The 23,057-nt window shown below is 38.9% G+C and overlaps 1 protein-coding gene across 3 annotated transcripts; it reads left to right on the top strand.

Moving 5' to 3' along the window:
- Positions 1-180: 180 nt before the first annotated feature.
- On the top strand, positions 181-21,271 carry LOC135102806 (regulator of chromosome condensation-like). Of its 3 annotated transcripts, none has more exons than XM_064008340.1 (9): positions 181-313; positions 4,123-4,255; positions 5,718-5,905; positions 9,122-9,301; positions 9,960-10,185; positions 11,073-11,225; positions 11,881-11,974; positions 14,624-14,802; positions 18,515-21,271. In XM_064008340.1, the coding sequence occupies exons 1-9, from the start codon at positions 278-280 to the stop codon at positions 18,679-18,681; spliced, it is 1,356 nt and encodes a 451-aa protein (XP_063864410.1). In that variant the 5' UTR covers positions 181-277; the 3' UTR covers positions 18,682-21,271. The 3 variants fall into 3 exon arrangements, with proteins under 3 accessions (XP_063864410.1, XP_063864412.1, XP_063864411.1); XM_064008342.1 differs by lacking the exon at positions 181-313 and adding an exon at positions 341-457; XM_064008341.1 differs by lacking the exon at positions 181-313 and adding an exon at positions 655-676.
- Positions 21,272-23,057: the final 1,786 nt, after the last annotated feature.

The raw sequence follows: 23,057 nt of genomic DNA on the forward strand, positions 1-23,057 counted from the left end.
ACTCTAGACCTCCGATCGCTTTTTTTTTTTTTTTTGTCGAGATAAACATAAAGTAACAGATTAATAAACACAATAACTTAATTAGTAATAAATAAGATATTTCCTAGCATATGTGACAAATTAGAAGTTGACACATGGGAGGAAATAGAGAAAGAAATCCTTCCTTGCAACCCGACTACCTTTTAAGTTTGGCGCCAAATCACCATAACATTTGTACCACGTGCGGGAAGCGGTGGGTCTTGCATTTTCTCTTACTCTTTGGCAAATTCTACTTTTCATGTGTGGTGGAGGACGAAGCGAGGGACCCGGGAAGGTGAGTAAAGGCCCATTTGTACGTGAAAACGGTGGGAGGTAGTGATGTGAAGAGTAGTTTGCGTGTGGTGAAGGATATACCCCCGGCTGGCTGTGTGGGAGACAAGCCGCGAAGTATTTCTGGGTTGTATTGGGACACTCTCTGGTAAGATAAGGCTGTGTGGTTTGTTACGACGAGACTTAAGGCTACTCGTGTTTTCTGGTATCCTAAGAAGCTCATATGAGTGTTGGTTTATGAGGAAGTGCGGTAGATTGTATATTCGTATGGGTATATAGGGTTAGCCCGCTCACTAGCCGCTATAAGTATCGTGTGCATGTGCTGTAGTTTCATTCCAGCTTTGTTTACGTTTCTAGTCCTTACATGGTAAGTATCACATCTAGAGAGGGAACAAGTAAGACAGACAGCCAGGTGAAAGAACAAGGTAAGAGCGTAGGGTTGATTGGGTGTATAGTCAGGACAGTCCTTACCCTCTTAAAGGTCTGCCAGTTGACCAGTCACCTCTCCACATCACGTGAAGGTCAGGCACTTGTGCTGTAGTGGGGTGGAATGGGCTAGGATAAGACGGGATGTGGTATGTGTGTGTAATGATTTTTGGATGGACTAGTATAGGATAGTATGTGTGTGTGTGTGTGTGTGTGTGTGTGTGTGTGTGTGTGTGCAATGCTTTTGGGATGAGCCGGGATAGGACTTGTTATGTGTAATGCATTTGGGATGGGCTAGAATAGGATGTGTTATGTGTTTGTGCAATTCGTTTAGGATGAGCTAGGATAGGATGTGTGTGTGTGTGTGTGTGTGTGTGTGTGTGTGTGTGTGTGTGTGTGTGTGTGTGTGTGTGTGATGCTTTTGGGATGGGCTAGGATAAGTGTGTGTAATCCTTCTGGGATGGGCTGGAACAGGATATGGTAGGATGTATTGTGTGTGTGTAATGGTTTTGGAATGGGAAAAAAAGATAGGATAGGATATGTTATGTGTGTGCAATGCATTGTGATGGGCTAGGATAGGATAAGATGTGTTATGTGTGTAATACTTCTTTTGGGTAGAAACACTGAGAAATTTGTCTGAAGGTTGGATGTATTTGCCTTGAGAGAGCTTCACTGGTGGTCCAATCTCTGACTGGGTTAACAGAATTCAGTTTTTTTTATTTTAATGTTGAAACCATAATGGCTATTAGGTCCCAAGATCACTTTTTGGGTCATTGTACACTCAGGCACTACTTATTTATTCATCTGGCCCCAGTTTGTCACTCTGTGCAGGATATACATTTATATTTTACCATTATTTGCATAATTGACCTTCAGGTAAAAAATCACACCATATATGCCTCGGTAGTAGTTAAGCCATCCAAATCAGAACGTTCCAAAAATAGGTCCTTTTTTTTTTCTGAAAAGATTTTCATGTCAGCAGTTTTTTTTTTTGTAAGTCAGGTGGAAGGCTGTTGTATAATCTTGGGGTGGCAGTTATTCTGTTTATGGTTCTAGTAAGGTTAAATTTAGCTATCTAGTTTAATTTATCCCAACTTAACATAACCTAGTCTAACCCACCCTAACCTTCCCTTTCACCAGAAGTAGCCATGGTGGTGATCTTGGGATCCAAAATAATTTGCAGGAAGCAATTTTAAGGTTAAAAAGAATAGATATTGCATCTCCATAAGCATGTATGTAGTTGTTTGTCAAGTTATGTGAATGTAATGGCTGCCAATTTTTAGGGCAGCTATAGTAGATTTACTCCACTATTCATTGCTGGCAACTTTAGGATAAATGATCCTGCATTTGCAGAGATGACCACTGTCTTAATCCTCTTGACACCACAAATCACCATACCAAACATTCAGTGATGAGATCTGCACAATGTGATTACCAAAGCTTTTATTGTTACTGCACTGATATACATAGTTTATGACTTAATTTATTCCAAAATTGCTGTCAGAAGCAAAAAAAAAGTTGGGTGACAAGACTGTTCTCAAAAACCTAAAGAATTAAAAGGCACTTAAAAGTGCAGTAAAATTAATAAAAACAATGTCTTTTAACCTACAATGCATAGCAAAGTACGCAGTGTTAGTAAGAGTACCAGTAAGGTCAAAAAGTTTTGAATTTTGTACTAAAAGTAATGTCTTTTAACTTACATTGCTATATTGCTTAGCAAAGTATGTACCCTTAGTAAATATACAGTCACAATCATAAGTTGTCCTGCTTTGTCGCCATTATGAATTGTAACTAATTCAGGTTCGAAGATTTGAACAAAGGTATTTTGTGAGGAGAACAGTGTGAGGTGATGATGAGGTGGGGAGGGTAGGAGAAGGACAGTACCCCCTCTTGCTGGCACCTCACAGTGCTCTCCTCACAACACACCATTATTCAAACCTTTGAACCTGAGTTGGTTACAGTTCATCATGGTGACAAAGCAGGACACAACTTATAACTGTGACTGTACCAGTAAAGTCATAAAAAGTAAAAAAAATTTGTATTCACTAGAGTGATGAGTTGGTTGTTTGACAAGCTTATTGTTAGTATACACACACACACACACACACACACACACACACACACACACACACACACACACACACACACACACACACACACACACACACACACACACACACACACACAAAGGTTGGATAGTATGTTGGTTGTAAGTCAAATACATTGTATGCTGATTGCTGAGTACCCCACTGTACAGTACTATCCTGAAGCCTCCAGGAATGGAATCTTCTTCCATCTCATGAAGTTAATAGTCTCTCTCTTGAAATATTTAAGATTATTAATAATTACCTCCCTGTTCCTAATCCAAATCCCGCTTCCTTACCTAATCCAAGTGCCTATCCTTATCCTAATCTACACCCTAACTTTACTGTAGCCCCTTGAATCTCACACCATAATCCTGCCCAGGAGTGGGATCTACTTAAGAATTCAAGTTTTGATGTATTGGAACTAGGTTTTCCGAACAATGCTTGCATCCTGCTTGATAAGCATGGCAAAGGAAAATTAGGCAGATATTCAGGAGTCTGGATTGAAAGGTTTTATTGCTCATTTACATTTTTGAAGACCTTACAAAATTAATGTTTGGTATATTTTGTCTACACTTATTTGATTATACAAAACAACACCTTCACCCTGACAACTTCCATTAAGGAGAGAGTGTTTTCAACCTTATCTAATGGGTGATGAAAATATGGCTGTGCATGAAAGGAAACTGGTTCAAGAGGAAATGGGTAATTTTACTTTTTTTTTTATTTATTTATCTATATATATTTTTTTTTTATGTTGGAGGGACAACAAAAGGGCAACAAAAATTGCCCCCACCCCCCCCAAAAAAAAAAAACATTGAGATGCTCGTCTTCGAATAGGGTCCAAAGCAGTAGTCAAAAATTGAAGGATAAGTGTCTTGAAACCTCCCTCTTGAAGGGGTTCATTATAGGAAGGAGGCAGGGAGTTTCAGAGTTTACCAGAGAAAGGGATGAATGATTGAGAATACTGGTTAACTCTTGCATTAGAAAGGTGGACAGAATAGGGGTGAGAGAAAAAAAGTCTTGTGCAGTGAGGCTGTGGGAGGAGGTGAGGCATGCAGTTAGCAAGATAAGAGGAGCAGTTTGCATGAAAATAGTGGTAGAAGATAGCAAGAGATGCAACATTGCGGCGATGAGAAAGAGGCTGAAGACAGTCAGTTAGAGGAGAGTTGATGAGATGAAAAGCTTTTGATTCCACCCTGTCTAGAAGAGCAGTATGAGTGGAACTCCCCCCAGGCATGTGCAGCCATGCCATGTCTTTCATGAACACATGCTACATATACCACTCCTCTGTTCCTTCCAGATGATGTCGCGGAGATCTCGGGCGCCTGCCAGGGCATCAGTGGCCAATGCAGTGCCAGCCAAGCCAGGTCGAGGCCGGGGTCGGAAGCGCACCCAAACAGAAATTCCAGCAACAGAGCCCAAGAAAGTAAAACGTAATCTCAATAATGACCTTAGTACACTCATGGTCAATAATTGAGTTATATGTTACAATGACTTTACCAGTTGGTGTGTTTGTGTGTGATGTATCTGTGGTCATATAATATTGTTGTGGGTGGCTATGTGAAGGAGATGAAAACTAAAGTAGGAAATGTTAATGCCAGACTGAAATGGAATGGAGAAGAATGGGCCCTAATAGCATGTCTATTTGTAGATGACATTTTCACTAGTAGAGAGTGAAAGAGAACTTTATATTGTGTTAGACCAATTCCATGGTGTGAGTTTGAAACAAACTTAGGGTGAATGTTAGGAAAAGATGATGTTTAAGAAGAGAGAAGTGAAGATGTGTGGTTTTAGGATACTTAGGTGCATCAGCTGTAGAAACATGAAATGATTATGGGAGGAGAAACTGTACTACAGAGAAAGTAATAGAGTAAGTATCTGGGCAGAGTGCTAGGTGAAGATAGATAGATGGATGAAGAGATATAAAAAAAGGGTTGTGAAAGGGAGTTGCATTCTAGGATTGCTTCCAAGTCTGGAAGTAAAGAGGAAGAGATTTAAAGAATAGTATTCTCCAGACAACATTGACATATGATCAGAGAAATGGATGTGGAATAGGGTATAGCAGTCACAAGTGTATAGTTTGAAAATGAGTTACCAGAGAGGGGCATGTTGGGAGGGTGAGAGCAATGAAAGTGTGTAAGAGAGATGTGGTATGAGCACCATTGCAAGTGGTGTGTGTTGTAGAGTGGGTGAAAAGGAACACACTGAGATGCTATAGCCTTGTTGAGATGATAAAGAGTAGCGTTTGTAAAGAAAGTGTGTATGAGTGAAATTGATGCTGCTATTAGATTAAGGCCACTTAAAAGGATAAAGGAGTACATGTATGGAAGAAGTGTTAGGATATGTACTTGAACAAGCGAGAAAGGAATGTTTGGACAGGGAGAGATGAGGCCTCTTCTACCATAGCCTCCCATTTAGGGGATATTCCTGAAGAGATCAAGACATGAGTTAAATAAATTGCCAGTGTTTTCTGTTTTCTTTGATCAAAAGTCTTTGTATCTGCTGACATTCTCCTTACAAAACTTGGTGACTGATAGATTGTTAGCAAATTATAAGACTTAAGATAAACGAAAAAAGTTAAACACAGTGAAAGTAAGTGTGGTAGGTTAATTGACTGTACATTTCTTGGAATGTAAGGATTTCATTTATATGCAATATTTATTTATATGAAAAATTTTGTCATGTAATTTTTAAAGCATACAGGTGGCTTACTTTCCTTAATTTTATTGCATTTTCTATGATGCTTTGATTTATTTATTCTCTTTTTCTGATTTTATTTTATTATTATTATTTATTTATTTATTTATTTATTTATTTATTTATTTATTTATGTTTATTTATTTATTTACTTTATTTATTCTTTTTTTTTTTCTCATTGTTCTTTCCATACTCCAGTTCAGCTTGAGGTGCCACAGGTGGACAGTGGTGTGGTCCTCACAGTGGGCATGGGGGATGTGGGCCAGCTGGGTCTTGGTCCAGATGTTGAGGAGAAGACACGGCCAGCTGTGGTGGATCTCCCAGAGGGCATTGTTGCCATAGCTGCTGGCGGTCTTCACACAGTGTGCCTGGACAAGAATGGAAAGGTGGGCATTTATTTTGTCATCAAGGATATGGGTACAGTGCACTTCAAATCACTCTAAGTTAGGGATTGATACCTGAAACACAGGTGTCTGAGGCAACTGACAGTAGCCCCTTTTGTTCCCTCCTACTTTCTCTATCCTCATTTTCAGTCCAAAGCCTGATGTTGCGTTTATGTGCGCAGCGACTTAACCTGCTCTCGTGCCCACACTCTTGAATCTTTTGAGTTTTCCACCATCTGGCTATGACCATAGTCACTCTCAAGCTAAATTTATCTGTGATGTAGTGATGTATACCTCTCAACTCCTTTGACTATAAGAAGTTCTTTGACTATTTAACTTCTAAAGTGGAGCACATTCTGACTCCTCCCTTTTGCAGAGATCTCCATTCTTGGAGACTTCAATGTTCACCACCAGCTTTGGCTTTCCTCTCCCTTCACTGACCATCCTGGCGAACTAGTCCTCAACTTTGCTATCCTCCATGACCTAGAGCAATTGGTGCAACGCCCTACTCGCATTCCTGACCATCTTGGAGATACGCCCAACATTCTTGACCTTTTCTTGACCTCTAATCCTGCTTAGCTGTCACCCTCTCTTCTCTGTTGGGCTCCTCTGATCACAATATCATATCTGTATCTCGTCCTATCACTCCAATCCCTCTTCATGATCCCCCTAAGCGGAGGTGCCTCTGGTGTTTTGCCCCTGCTAGTTGGGGGGCACCTGAGGAGGTATTTTGTTGATTTTCCTTGGAATAACTATTGCTTCCGTGTCAGAGACCCGTCTTTGTGTGCCGACCACATAACAGAGGTGATAGTGTCTGGCATGGAGGCGTACATTCCTCACTTTTTCTCCACCTAAACCGTCCAAACCTTGGTTTAACACAGCTCGTTCTCATGCTATACATGATAGAGAGATGGCCCACAAAAGGTACTTAAGCCTTCCATCACCAGAAACTCTTGCACTTTATGTTTCTGCCTCCAACTAGCCAAAAAACTCCTTCATTAATACAAAGTGTCAAAATCTCTCAAGACCTAACTCCCCTCATGATTTCTGGCTTCTCGCCAAAAATATCTCCATTAACTTTGCTTCTTCTTTTCCTCCTTTACTTCAACCAGATGGCATCACTGCTATCACATCTATCTCTAAAGCTGAACTCTTTGCTCAAACCTTTGCTAAAAACTCTACTTTGGACAATTCAGGGCTTGTTCCTTCCTATCCTCCACCCTCTGACTACTTCATGTTACATATTAAAATTCTTTGCAATGATGTTTTCCATTCCCTTGCTGGCCTAAACCCTCGGAAGGCTTATGGACCTGATGGGGTCCCTCCTATTGTTCTCTGAAACTGTGCCTCTGTGCTTGCACCTTGCCTAGTCAAACCCTTTCAGCTCTGTCTGTCAACATCTACCTTTCCTTCTTGCTGGAAGTTTGCTTTCATTCAGCCTGTTCCTAAAAAGGGTGACTGTTCTTATCCTTCACACTACCATCCTATTGCTTTAATTTCCTGCCTATCTAAAGTTTTTTAATCTATCCTCAACAGGAAGATTCTTAAACATCTATCACTTCACAACCTTCTATCTGATTGCCAGTATGGGTTCCGTCAAGGCCACTCTACTGGTGATCTTCTGGCTTTCCTTACCAAGTCTTGGTCATCCTCTTTTAGAGATTTTGGTGAAACTTTTGCTTTAAGCTGGATATATCAAAATATTTTGATAGAGTCTGGCACAAAGCTTTGTTTTCCAAACTATCTTCCTACGGCTTCTATCCTTTCTGTAACTTCATCTCAAGTTTTCTTTCTGACCATTCCATTGCTGCTGTGGTAGACGGTCACTGTTCTCCTAAATCTATTAACAGTGGTGTTCCTCAAGGTTCTGTCCTGTCACCCACTCTCTTATTATTCATCAGTGAACTTCTAAACCAAACTTCTTGTCCTATCCACTCCTATGCTGATGATACCACCCTGCACTTTTCCATGTCTTTTCATAGAAATCCAACACTTCAGGAAATAAACATTTCGTGCAGGGAAGCCACAGAACACCTGACTTCTGATCTTTCTAAAATTTCTGATTGGGGCAGAGCAAACTTGGTATTGTTCAGTGCCTCAAAAATTCAATTCCTCCATCTATCAACTCTACACAACCATCCAGACAACCATCCCCTCTTCTTCAGTGACACTCAACTGTCCCCTTCTTCTACACTGAACATCCTCTGTCCTTTACATATAACCTGAACTGGAAACTTCACATCTTACCTCTAGGTAAAACAGCCTCTTTGAAGTTAGGCGTTCTGAGACATCTCCGCCAGTTTTTCTCACCCACCCCCAGCTGCTAACTTTGTACAAGGGCCTTATCTGTCCATGTATGAAGTATGCTTCGCATGTCTGGGGGGGTTCCACTCATACCACTGTTCTAGACTGGGTGGAATCAAAAGCTTTTCGTCACATCAACTCCTCTCCTCTAACTGTTTGTCTTCACCCTCTCTCATCGCCCCAATGTTGCATCTCTAGCTATCTTCTGCCACTATTTTCATGCTAACTGCTCTTCTGATCTTGCTAACTGTATGCCTCCCCTCCTCCCGTGGCATTGCTGCACAAGACTCTTCTTTCTCTCACCTCTATTCTGTCCTCTCTAATGCAAGAGTTAACCAGTATTCTCATTCATCCCATTCTCTGATAAACTCTGGAACTCCCTGCCTGCTTCTGTATTTCCACCTTCCCATGACTTGAATTCCTTCAAGAGGGAGGTTTCAAGACACTTATCCTTCAATTTTTTACTACCTCTTTGGACCTTTTTCTGGGACTGGCATCTCAGTGGGCTTTTTTTTTTTTTTTTTTTTTTTTTTTTTTTTTTTTTTTTTTTTTTTTTTCTCCCTTGGCCAGTGTCCTTCCTACATAAAAAAATAAAATAAATAAATAAATTGTAGAAGATAATGAACACAGTCACAATATCCTGTTGTGGTTGACATTACTTGGATAATTAGTATCAGTATATATATTTCAACAAATTTTACTATAATGTGACTGGTGGAGGCCTGCCTTTTCTGGCTGTACAGAGAGGACAGTAAAGCTGTTTTTAGTCCTAAGAAATGTGTGAAAATGTGTGGCTGTGTGTGTGTGTGTGTGTGGGGTGGGACACTGTAAGGGTGTAAACATAATGTGTACCAAAGTGCCTATCTGTGCTATTAATCAGGTTTCCTTCACACATTCACCACTGCCTCTGCACAGGTACACACGTGGGGCTGCAATGATGAAGGTGCACTGGGCCGCAACACTACCTGTGAAGAGGACTGCTTCATCAGTGGTGTAGTGGAGTTGGATGCCAAAGTGGTACAGATTTCTGCTGGGGACTGCCATTCAGCAGCACTCACAGAGACTGGCGATGTGTACATATGGGGCTGTTTCAGGGTAAATACTCTGGAATAGCAAACATACATCCTTCTGCCTGTTTTTTTTTGGGGGGGTATTTAATAGCTTAAATGTTGCTGCATTGGTGGAGAAGCTACTGCAGTAGAGTTTGATGTAATAATTTCTTGTTCCTGAAGTGCTTCTCTTCTAAAAGATGTATATGAGAGATTCACTGGTTGGCTCGTCTCAGCATCTAGAGAGAAACTTGTCTCTATATTATTCATATTGTTTTGTTCACATTTGACAATTTTCAAGGCTTTGTTGGTTATTCTGGTAAAACCATTAAAGTGATCATAACAAATATTTAACTGCATTAACTCACCTTGTAACCTAAAATCACAAGTTAAGTTTCTTTCCTTCTTTTGTCTGTTATATGTTCAGTATTCCTGCCACAAGCTCAGGGAAATGTAAATATTACTATTATTTTTCCTTAGTGTAACTAATCTTAAAAAAAAAAAAAAAGTAATAATACTCCTCCAACATCGCATGCACCACCACCTCATGTGCATAACTACAGTTCAGTGACAAGTGAAGCAATATGTCTTGTCAAACCACATGTACCACTTCTGTTTTACATGGCTGCATTGATGTCACATCACTGAAACATTGTCTTTCTAGTCAGAACCCCAAGATTAATTTCACCTCCTTACCTGTGCAGGACAACAATGGACCACTTGGTCTGGTGACAGAAGGAAGTGGGAGCAGGACCCCTCAACAGGTGCTGGCAGGTACACCAGTCATTAAGGTGTCTTCAGGAAACAACCATCTAGCCCTGCTGTCCCAGGATGGCCAGGTGTTCACTTGTGGTTGTGGAGAGATTGGGCAGCTGGGAAGGATTGCTGAGGTATTTGCCTCTAGGAGCTCAAGGAACAGGAATGGAATACGTAAGTTTTGGTTACGCATGGTCTAGAATAACTTGATTGTGTAATCATATGATGAAAAATGAAGTTTTAAGTGGATAAAATGTATATGTGAGTGTTATTAATGTTAAAGGAAACAGTCAGTCCTGAGGAAATTTGAAACATTTCATGATTGTATGAGAGTAGTGGTTCTCAACTAGAGGGGCACACACCCCTGGGGTGGGGGAGCTTGAGCACAGGACGGGAGAGGAAAAAATCACAGAGAATCATGGATTCATGGGTTATTAGTACAAAGGAGATACAGCAAGGGCTGTCAGTCTATCTATTCTGTCTATCTATTCTATCTATCTATCTATCTATGGTGGCATAGTTAGGGAGGGGGTTGAGGAGGGGGGTATCCCAATTGCATTGAACCAGCTTTGGGTGAGACCAGCTTGCAAAAGGTTGAGAAGAGAATCCTTGTATTAGAAAAATAAGAAATTAAAAATGTGTTATAAAAATTAGTGAGTGATTGATTGCAGGAAAGATATTGGCAAATTAACTGAATAAAATATGATTTTTCTTCTTTTCCATCTTAAAATGTGATGTTTATTTGAATTACTACTGTAGACCATCCATACTTGAAGCACCAAGTGTTACATCAAGTTAAAATGGTTTGGTATTAATAATATTATTCATAAGAAGGTTAGACTTTATCATCAAGTCTGCTTCCCATATCTGCTGCTTGGTTTGAGAATTGCTGCTATGAACTTAAAAGATGAAAGGAAACAAAGGAAATATCTTTAGCAATTATACTGAATGTTGGCCAGAAATGTGAATAGCTAGATTTACAGGTTAGATGATAATTTTATAATGGTTACTAGGATAAAATTATATTCCTGATACCTTCTAACTTATTAACATTTCTGCAGAGGCACTGCTTGACCCCCAGCCCATCAAAGTGTATTATAGACGCAAGGCTGTTTTGTTTGATGAGGTCTGGGCCGGAGGGTTGGGGACCTTTGTACGTGCCAAGGCCACTGGTGACATCTATGGCTTTGGGCTCAACAACTACAACCAAATGGGTGAGCTATCTATTGCTTTTGATGTACTTTAATCAGCCTGTCATATTTCACAAATTAATCAGGGTATAACTGCCCTTGTCTCTGTACTTTCAGCTTTTGTGAGGAGCTATAATAGATATGATGCTGTTGGGAGTTGATTGCTTCTGGTGATCATGCTGGATAGTTAATGATGAAGAATCATTTAATTATTCTTATAGTTTATCTGGAAAATGGTGTTTGATATAAAGAATAATTTTAGTGGAAAGGGTAAGATTCAAGAGGAATTATGTGATGGTAAATGTTGTGAGAGGGGAAGGATGTTTGGTATTAAGAGTCAGCATAGTGAAGAAAAAATGCTAAAAAGAATTACCTAATGATGAAAATAATCAGATGGAATGAATTCCATTCTGTATTAAACTGTATAGATAAAATTGTAGCCTTAGTTGTGTATCAATTCAGATAACTCATTGCCTTTCCTCATATGTACTAGTAATGCTAATGTTTCCCTTTCTGTTGATGCTTTATCTCTGTTGTTTCTTCCTCTTCTAAAGATTGAAAGAACTCCTCATATGTGTTCATGTATAAAAAGTGCCATCACAGCTGTTAGTTTATCACGATAAGCATACATCCTGTACTGTATTGGGAAGAAATTTTTTTCATCTTTCTGCACTTTCAGGGGATGATGACACCAACCAAAAGTTCCAGCCAGTGCGACTCAAGAACTTTGCTGGGAAGACTTGGAAGCAACTCTCAATAGGACAGCATCACAGGTTAGGAACAGACAGGCCTCCATGTTTTATTTCACCCTGATTTTGTTTATCTCCATCTGTTGACATCTGATGCTTGTTCCTAAGAATCACAGGTGTGATTAGGTCTTATAGCCCCTTATTTCTCTTCTTTTCTGTATTTTCCTCACCTTCATTGTTCTTCAGTCTTTCCTTACTTGACCACTTCCCCACTCCTTTCTCTGCTGTAATTTCTCTGTTCCTATTCTAGCCCTTTCCTGATTTGTGCATCATGGTATGAGATGAGGGAAATTGTTTTATGAATCTTCTCTCCAAGGCACCTAGAGTGGTATGCAGAAAAGGTCATAAGTCTGTTATAAGCTATTATAAACCTTGTAAGAGGAGCTCATAAGCCATATAAATAATGCAGAAAAATTCATATTGAGCTATGAGTACTTGTAGCACTTCGAGATATAATGAGTTGTGGACAAGGACTCCTAAGAAATGTAAAAAGCTACTCTCAGTGATAATGGTGGAGCAGCAACAACTCCTGATACCACAGTGCTGAAACATTTCAGTTAGGTTTAATTAGATTTTACATGAAAACTTCAATTCAAAGTTTTGTAAGAATTTAATGTCCAGCTAAACCTAACCAAACATTAATTAATGAAATTAACATATGTAAAAGTAGTTGACTTAGATTAGGTATGGCTAGGTTTGGTTTAGTCTAGATTGGTTTGATTTAGTTAGTGAAATGGGTTAGAGAGAAAAAGAGCAGGAATTCATTGGGCTAAGCGATTGGATGGGACTGCATGTTTAAACTTGTACCCTGAAAATATCGTGTTGCTATAAGAATAATGTTTGAGTAAATAGTATTAAGCAATTGCATAACTGCAAGACTGGCTTCATGCTGGCAAGGTTTACTGATACTGTTTGTCAGTACTCAGTAGACTATTTCTTGTGACCTGTGTTCTGAGTTGAGGTGGGCAGCATCTGCTGCCAAAGTAAATCCACACATATTCCTTTCAAGGTATAATATAATGATAGATTATCATTTCTGCAATTATTACATTAACAAAATTTCTACTTTTCACCTTAAAGTGATAAAAACATACCACCATATCCTTATTATTGTGATAAGAATGTTTTTAATGAATGTTTTTAATCTGTGTAGTGTTTAGTATGTATATATACGTACCTCTTAGGGAAGTGTTTAGTACATGTGCGATTTTGTTTTGGAGTCATCTTACGACCTTCAATTTTGTTTATATACATAAGACTTGTCACTAACAGTAACAAAGAATATTTTCAGTCAGGAGTGAATGTTTTTATATACATACATATCTTTTGGGCTTGAGTTATTATAGACTGAATACTTCTGTAGGAATTGAGACACATTGGGGGAGGGGTTGTTTCTTCGATGCCCATGTCAACATGCATATAATATGAAAGCAATAAAATTAAATTTAAAGTTATGGTATTGGAGGTGGATAAAGAATTTGGTTATAAATGTTACAGAATTGGCTACACAGGGTGGGCTGCTGTGTTTCCCCAAAAATCATCACATTAAAAAGTTTTTCTCCTAAGAAATTATTTCTCAGATTTATAATCAGTAAGGCATAAGAAATAGGAAATGAGAACAGAGTAATTGGAAAGCAAATCTGAAAGTCATAAAATTCATAGTATGTTCTATTCTTTGAGAATTGTGGGTGTAATAGGCACGGGCTTCAGATGTGGGGTGTTGCCAGATGTACATCCAGCCATTTTCTTAATTTACAATTCTTGTTTATTTATTGGTATTTGTAATGTAAAGAAGTACTCTTATTTATTACACATACTATAGGTGAGAATAAAAGCTTAAAAAAAATATAATCTCTAGTCTCATATTGTGAGCTCTGAAAGGAGAAAAAATCCAAGAATCAAAATCATATGGTAGCCACACTTCCATTCATGGCATAGGAATAATATATATATATATATATATATATATATATATATATACACAAAATGATTTATTTTTTCGCCTTTTACGGGGTAAATAAAAAAAAATGCAGCTTGACAAGACCCCTGTCTCTGACAAAGCACAACACTGTATGGGTTAATCAAACGTTAGCGCTATTAGTAGCGAAAGGTACACCGCATTGCTCCTTCTTATAAGTAACTCATAAATCACTTGGTTCCCAGTTTGGAGTTGGGTTGTGAGTTTCTCTGCATGATCACAAGTTTAGCTCCTGACTGTGAGGAGGATTTTGAAGTTATGAGTGACTCTAAGAGGAGCTTTTTATGAAATTTTCTGCATATTGTCTCAGGTTAAAATCTTGGGCCATGTTGACAGTTTGGGGCTCCTCTCCTTTCATGGTGCAAGCCATCCCCTGCCCATAAAAACAACTAAGGTCAATGTGAAGCAGCATTTGTCCTTCAGTATATAGGCTCAAGATAATTGACTTCACTTTCTTCCTTACCTTTCTGTGGTAGTCTTTAATTTCATATATTTATGTTTTCATTTTGAACTCCTTTTCCCTCAAAAGACAATTGACATTGCATAATCTGCTTGCTCTGCAATTAACTTCATCTTTTCATATCACTCCCATATCATCTGCCTTCCACACAGATTCTCTTTCTGTTGATTTCAAAATTATTTTCCAGCCACAGCTCCATTTGTTATCCAACTTGACCCCTTTCCTTGATCCACAGTTTGGGAGTGACAGAAGACGGAGTTGCTCACTGCATGGGGCGGCGGGAATATGGACGACTTGGTTTGGGTGAGCTGAAGGAGGACATGAAGAAACCAACACCCATCACTTCACTGGAGGAACACAAGGCCAAGAGTGTGTCTGCTGGGGAGTGCGTCTCACTGGTGGTGGTAGAGGGAGGTGCGTGTTGTTTTTTAGATTTGGTGTGTGCATAGTAGTAGTAGTAATAGTAGTTTTAGCAGCAGTAGTTATCGTAATAGTGGTGGTGATATCTCTGATCTTTTCTGCCTTCCACCTTTCTCTACAAGTTTTATTTTGCCTGAAATTTTAAACTTTATCTTACAATGCCTTTTCTCATGCTTTCCTTTTTCAGACTTACAATGCTTTTCTCATGCTTTCCTTTTCCAGACTTACTTCATTGTATTAATGTATCTGGTTTTAGTCTTCTCATATTTCTAAATGTTCTTTTTGCATTTTTTTTTATACTAAATTTTTTTTTTTTTTTTGTGGGCTTTCCATATGAGGGGTTTGCTTTTTGTCTTCTAGTAGCTTTCACTTCAGCTTATATTTACTTTTGAAGAAATTTTCATTTACATTTGTGGTTAGCCTATTAGCTTTTTAATAAGATAGACTAAGCAGATGCATCTCCAGCAAAACTTGGGATTTTCTGTATTGTGACCAACTGTCCCTTTGATTTTGCTCTCTGAAGAGATGCAAACTTGAAAACAATGTCACTGGATGATGTGCTCTCATGGTAATTAGTCTGTATTCCCATATTTTGTGTGGTGAATTGAGGTTATATTCACGTCAAAATACTTTGGCAAGCATTTTGTAAAATAGAAAATGTTTTGGCCTGGAGTATCAAGTCAGTTTTGATATATCTTTTAAAGAACACAGGAATGCTTAGAATTGGTGCCACTCAACATGATGGTGGTGAGTTGTGCACCATGAACAAGCATACCTATTATTCTGCTACTGTACCTACCACAGAAAAACTGTAGGTAAAAATCATAACTATGATTCTTGGCTAAAGAAAAAGGAAAAAAAAAAGTTTGCATGGTGAAATGTGTTTCATAGCAAGTACCTCTGCCCTCACCCCCTTCATGGCTTTGAGTGTGTACACATTTTGGTGTAAAAATTTCCTGTGTTGTCTGATACATGCAGTGAGACTTATATACAGTAAAATCCCTCTCATCCGGCATTCGAGTATCCGGCGCATTTTTCCCCTAGCCTTAAAATCAATATAAAATCAATGTGTAATCATAAGATCGATTAAAATTCCCGCGCGAGGCATACTTTGTCCCCTCGCCACCAGAGCGCATTGCTTCATGCCACCCGCGGCCCACTGCACTGTGTTTACTCAGTGACTCAGTCCCGCGTGTGCACTGTTTATCGCCTGACGCCTTCATCATGCCTAAAGTTGTAGAAAAGAGGAAGCATGTTGTGCTTACACTTAAGCAGCTGATCAGATTAGCTGCTGATTAAGATCAGCTGATCTTTGTTATGGTAAGATGCGGTGAGTGTAGGGTGGTGATTGTGGACATAATTTCACTTCTATTCAAGTGTCCGGCAATATTCATGTCGGCGGTCCCGTTGATGCCGAATAAGAGGGATTTTACTGTAGTGAGAATGATGAGTGCTACAAATGTTTCAGTAACGTGCCATAAATTCAATTAGAATATGCCACCTGGTCTCCAAGTTAAGGCTACTGTAGAGGGTGAGATATCCCACCACAAACACAGACATCTTGAAAAAGTATGAGATTCTGTTCCTTTAGCTGTCTTGACATGCCCACCATGTTTATGGAAGGGTGTCTCATGCTCTATAGAAGCCTTAAACTTGGAGGCCAGGTGGTGCATTGTAACTGGATTATGCCACTTTGCCGACTTATTTCCTTGGTATTGGGCTTAATTTGTAGCACTGTATTAGGCACACTTGTACATTCTCACATCATAGGAAATTGGCACATAACTCAAAGCTGGAGGTGGGTCCAGGCAGAGGCACTTGATAGGAAACCACACATTTTTCTCCATGCAAGTGTAATTAATTCTCTATGAATGTGTAATTAAAACTGACCATTTCTAGTCATTCAGTGCATTGGGTGAGAACTCTGATGTTGCCATATAGTAATGATTTTTCTTGGTGGACACAGCGGCAAAATAATAGGCATGCTAGTAGTTGGTGACATATAACCCAATGTGATCTCAAGTTGAGTGGTGCCAACTGTAGGTCATTCAGTGGTTGAGAGCATCAACTGAGTGACCTGGTTACCACTTTTGGACGTCATCATTAGGTGTGGTATAGTGCAAAGATAGTAACTACTAACAGTTTTCATACCTTAATGTGGGTAGATGGTACACAGAAAGGCTGAGAATAGGATAAAAGGATCATCCATTACAATTGTACAAAATTTTATTGAATAAAAATAAAAAAAATAAAAAATTGGAGTCCTTAGAACTCTTGGCACACAAGGCAGCTCATAGCTAGCATCACAGGCAGCAAATAGGAAGTCTAATTTGTACTTGTAGTACAAATTAGTAGTGGTAGGAGCCAAGTTAATCAGTGACACCCTGGCAAGTCATCTGTGGGAGAGAATGTTATATCATGTTATTTTAATGACATTTTAATGATGCTAGAAATTATTTTGATTATGCTCGCTAAAAACTTGAATTTAGTGTTTGGTGACGGTCAGTAGCAAGCAAGGCACAAACCCCAGTATCACATGGGGGAAAAAAAAAAAAAAACATTAAAGGTTGTCTGACACTAAATGTAGGTTTATTACATTAAATTGTATCTTGTGGTACTTAACCATACTGTAGGGGAATGGGATTGCAGACAAAAAAAGTATTCAATACTTTGCTTTCAGCACCACACTGTGAAGTTGCCAGTGCATCTGGTCTGTTCAATCTCTCCAACTCAGTCTACACCCTACAGTAATACTGCAGTAATTCACCAGAGACCCCCCACCTCCCCCAAAATCCTCCTTCCTCTCTCTGTCCCTTCCCATATTCCGCATACTTATAGACATCCTTCTAACAGTGCTGAGCAAGAGGCACACTCAATTTTTAATTATGTCACAGCTCTGGCAGTTCCTACTGTTTTCATGGGATATTTATTGAATAATGTAAGTGATCACTGATGCTGGCTTGGACAGAGTGGAGGTAAAGTAAAACTGCCAGTCGCCTTGATGTCAATTATTTCACTTTTTGTTTTGCACCCTAACTTGTAATGAAGGTGTATTAACAATGCAATGGATAGGTTGTTTGTAATTAGAGGTAAAATTTTAGGCATCGCTGAAGATAAAAGGTTAGCACAAGGCAGAGCAAAAAAAAATAAAATGCATAACTTATTTATAAAAAAAAATAAATAGCTAACTGGATGTGAAAGTATTAGTAAATTGAGGAGAGATGGAAAGTGTGCATTAAAGGGGACTGTAATATGAAAGGACACCAAAGCAAAAATGTGTGATTGATTGTGTGAAAAGGATATTCTATTTTACTTGTAAACCAGAAGAAACTAACATTTTCACTTGAACATCTAAAGTAGGGGATCGGTACAATGAATATGAAATGTCTCTGATTCTTAAGTGTACATAAGGACATCTTAAGCTTTTGATAGCTATGGCTATGGTCTGTTGAAAGTTTGGATTATATAAAATTCACTTATGAAAGTTTGGATTGTATAAAATTCACTTATGAAGTGTACTACTGACAGTAAAACAATTGATCAAGTACTAGCATTTTAGTAACTGTACTAGTATGCAAGGTTACTCACTATTTCATTTAAGTATTGTCAGGTCATTAGCAAAGTGTCAAATAAAAAATTACAGTATGGGAAGCTGTACATACTCTAAAATTTTAAAACTGTGGTGACGGGATCTCTCCCTTTCCAGGCCAGGTGTTTGGATTTGGCATGGGCACCAATAACCAGCTGGCCCAGGGTGATGATGAAGACCAGCTGGTGCCAGTGCCTCTGGGAGGGAAACAGTTGGCTGAGCGGAATGTGGTCACAGCGCAAGCAGGTGGCCAACACACAGTCATCCTTGCTGTCCCAAAGTGACCCCTGGGACACTAGGGAAAGAAATCAATTAATACTGTGACATTGTATGGTTGCCCTTCCCTTTCACCTGGCATCACCTTGCTCAAGTGTCTTAATACCCTTCTATTGATTTCCACTTCATCACTTAAGCAGCCAGATGTTACTTTGCATAATAATTACTCTTCCTTCCTCCTCCCATCACTTCATACTCAACAGTTGTGTATGTGGGAATGTCTGATGCATTGTTGCTGGATAATTTCAGTGTGCATGTGTTGCAAGGGGTGGTGTGGACATTTGGTTACAGGTGAGGCCAGAGTTGGGGATTTCAGGTGATTCAGTCATTAGTAGTTTTAATTTCCATTTTTGTTTTACTTGAGTGAAAACTAAATCTCATTGTTAGCTTTAGTTGATTTCATGTTCCGTTTTTATTAAGACAAAATGTAAACTTTGTTGTTAGTTTAACTTATTGTGTAGGAAACTTGGGTGTGTCATGATATGATGTTTGCTTCCAAAGCTTAAGTTAAACTGCACATGAGCTCAATTTCATTGCATACTTAATACGTGAAAGCAAGCTGTGTCTACTATGTTCCATGTTTTTTACAAGTTTTGTCAAGACTGAAAATTTTAAACTTAAATTCATGATAGAGTACAATATTTCTGTGATGTAATGTACTTTGTAGGAGGATATTACAAACAGAAGGTTTGCCCTTGTAATTTATCAATTGATAAAGATATTTTCATTTTTCTTTTTATTATTATCAAAAATAAAATGTTGGGTGGTGGAATTAATAAAAGTGGGAAGTCTACAGATAATGAGGATTACCATACTGTGGAAAGAGAGTGTAGGGCTAGTGTTAAAGACATTGATGTACAGTGGCCACAAAAAAATAAACTAACTGTAAAAAACACAGCATGCCCATATACTTAAGCTTTGATGTTTGATTTATAGCCATGAGAGGTTTATAAAGTGGTAAATTTTCACGTGTGATAACTCACATGCCCGATGATGCTATGCTCAGTTTTTTAATTGGTAACAGTAACTGTCAAGCAAGGGATGGAGGGAGATATCTCTCCCCACACTCGCTGTCTGTTACTGCCTGTTTCTGCCTCACAGCGACCTTCTCATTTCATCGCTTATATTTAATTTTCCTTACATTACAAAGAGTCCTGGCAATCTTAACAATGAAGAAATGTTGTGATGATGGCATTTGTTTGAGAGGCTCTCAGTAATTGTGAGACTAGAAGATAAGATGAGAAGCAGCTGTCATATGGGTAGTGAAGGCTGCACTAGCAACTGAAAGTTTTAACTCTGTCACCTTGCAGCTCACAAGCCTCTTCTGACCTAGAGAATGAGGAGTGACTCAGTTTTTGCAAAGCATACATCCTATCAACTTCACTCTTGTATTAGTCTTCTCCAAGAGCCTTTCTTTCTCTTGGGAGTGACAGCTATTCCCAGTGCTGGTGAAACTTTTGCCATCTGTGTGAATGCTGACTCTGATCTTAACTTCCTTTCAAGCTCAAAATTACTTAGTCCCTCACAAAGAAACACCATCACATCTTTTTTTTGTTAAGCTTGCCCAAACCCATTATTATTCAAGGCGAATTAAGTGTGAGCAATAAAATGAGAGGCGGAAGAGCACGTGAGAGGCATCTACCCCTTTGTGCCTGACAGTTACTGTTATTGATTTAAAACTGAGCATACCATCATCAGCTGCCATACATGACAATTTATCACTTTTTGATACTTCCCATGGCTGTAAATTGAACATCAAAGCTTTGGTCTATGGGCATGTTATGATGTTTAGAGTTCGTCAATTCTTTTGCAGCCATTGTACAACATGAAATTTGTTAAACTGGGAGTATAAAACCACATAAATGAAGACTGCATAAACTGTGGCATTAGACTTGTGTAATATGGCGAATAGGAAATGCTTTGAAAATTATATAAATAGCCCACTATTACAGACTAAGGTTTTTAGCCAAAAACATCATTAGCTGTGGCACTGAAATGGTCACAGTTCCCTGTAATGAAGAACATGAGTCACACCATGCATGAATATAATTCATTCTTACTGTAATGGAGCAGTCTGGTGAAACTCAGCTGCAGTGTTTTTACTTATTGATCTGCTATGAATCTAGCTCATGAAAAACCAAGTTTTGTATCCTCTAAGTAAGGAGCAGTCTTGGCACAGCTCTAGAATGACAAAGTACAATCTGCAGCATACTTCTCCAGGTAGGTAGATATGATTGGATTTTGACTTCCATATCAAGCTCTTACATGCAGTTAATAAACATGAGGCTACTCAGGATGTGACGACAATTCTGGTTATGAGGAGCCTCCTTATAAGCAAATTGAGAGTAATGTGATGCAGCAGTGTGGCTGATGAGAGTGCACAAGCAAGCCAACCTGAGCAGTGTTGCTGTTTCTGGTACAAATGTATCAGTTTAGGTACTTTAAGGTGTACTAAATACAAATGGTATGGTGTTCATTAGATTTAGGACTAAATAAGGAACTTGCTTGTGTGTTCATTTCAAAATTTTCAGAAATATGATGCACAGTATATTATATTTGTCATGTACTTGTTACTGTTCAATAAAATACTGATTCCTATTTCCTGCATTATGGAATTAATATGACATACAGTGCAGCATTAAAAACATATGAAGTATCCAACCAATGTATTAGTTATATGTACTGACACCTGTATATGGCACATACATACTCACCAATGCTGCACCACTATAATATTTGGTGAGTACAGCTTTGCATTATAATTATAGTAGTTTTGTAATTCTAGGATTATAGCAATGGTTTTTAATGTACTGGCCATAGTACAAGTGCAGGTGCTTTTATTAAGTACAAGAAAATGTGAGAAACAGAAATCATGAAAAGAGCAGAAGGTGGTGAAGAAGTATTTGCTTGATTTTGGTTCACCTGTCCATATATTCTAAATATTCATTGTGAATACTGAATAGGATTGTAAGCAAAGCATAAACTGCAACCATGGCAAGTCAAAGGTCTTGACAAAATCAAAGAGAGACATTGTGATCAAGCTGTATGAAAGGCTACTTGTGAATCCTCAGAAGACTGCAGTTTACAACATTGTGCCATGGTGAGAAACCAGAAGTATGAAAGTAGCCTTATGGCCTTAGTAAAGGCTACACCACCATCATTATTATATGGATATACCTATCAATAGTGGTCACAGAACAATGTTGTAATTACAGAGCAATTTGCACTCACCATGAGGCTGCAACAGAGGTGATTAACTTAAGTTGTGGCAGCTGAAGGCGACCCAAGACTCAGGAACGGGGTGTAGGAATGCTTTTATAGTGATGACTGTCAAGGCTGACCAAGATTGAACTGGGTCTTGATGGTGATAACCTTTGCCTCATTAGTTAGGGTGTCAGACAACCATTTCTGTATGTCCTGTAAGAAATTTTGATTTTTCTAGAAAGCCTCTTATGGCCAATTCATCCTGCCTTTGGATAAACTTCACAGGGTTCTTAGGATGCTCCAAGGCAGAGCCAGGGCATCATACTGGTGGCAGATGGAGTGAAGATCTTTTATTTCACTTGGTTTGGGTAGTGAGGCTATAATGAGGTGGGCTCTATATAAAAGCCTGTTTGGCAATAGGAATCTGAATAGATGGGAAAGGCTGTCAAGAATGCCCAGACCCTGGGAATCATCTTAGGCTGACTGGCAAGGTGTCAAACTCACATTTCCATGAGTGTCCTGACAGGCTTGACCAATTTATCCTGCCTTCAGATCAATTTCTCAAGTGCTTTCATGGTGCTCCAAGGCAAGGTGTGGCACTTATAATGCTAAAAAGACTGGATAATCCTCAAAATCCATTCCTCCTCAGGTGAGGTCAGTGCACAGGCTCAATGAGACTACATGCAGGTTCCCATTCCATACTAGCTTGAACATTCAGGAATCCCTACATCAACATGAGTATTTAAATGGTTATCACATGCCTGTGTAACCATTCAAAATGTGAACATTTCCCACACAATCAAGAGAATGCAGGGCTTGGGGTCCACATGTACAAAGTGAGTCATGTCAAAGAAGAACTTGTGGAGTAGTGTCGGCTACATATGCTTCAGTCAATCCCTGATCTATTACTCCACACCCACCTCTCACTCTCACTGCATATTATTAATGTACTATTATTCCACCAGTTCCCAATTTACTTCTGTGTCTACTATCCTTTCATTATGCACTCTAAGGATATAACTTCCTCCTCTGCACCATTTTTTTGGAAGTTACATATTATAAATATAGAGTAATAATTCTTCAAGAGCAAAAAGCTTTACAAATAGCCCGACCATTCTGGCTACCTCCAAGTGCGAGTACTTCCCACCATTCTGCCCAATGATGGGCTGACCTCATCAGG

This window comes from Scylla paramamosain, chromosome 8 (genome assembly GCF_035594125.1).
Source record: "Scylla paramamosain isolate STU-SP2022 chromosome 8, ASM3559412v1, whole genome shotgun sequence".
In the NCBI taxonomy this organism is placed as follows: domain Eukaryota; kingdom Metazoa; phylum Arthropoda; class Malacostraca; order Decapoda; family Portunidae; genus Scylla; species Scylla paramamosain.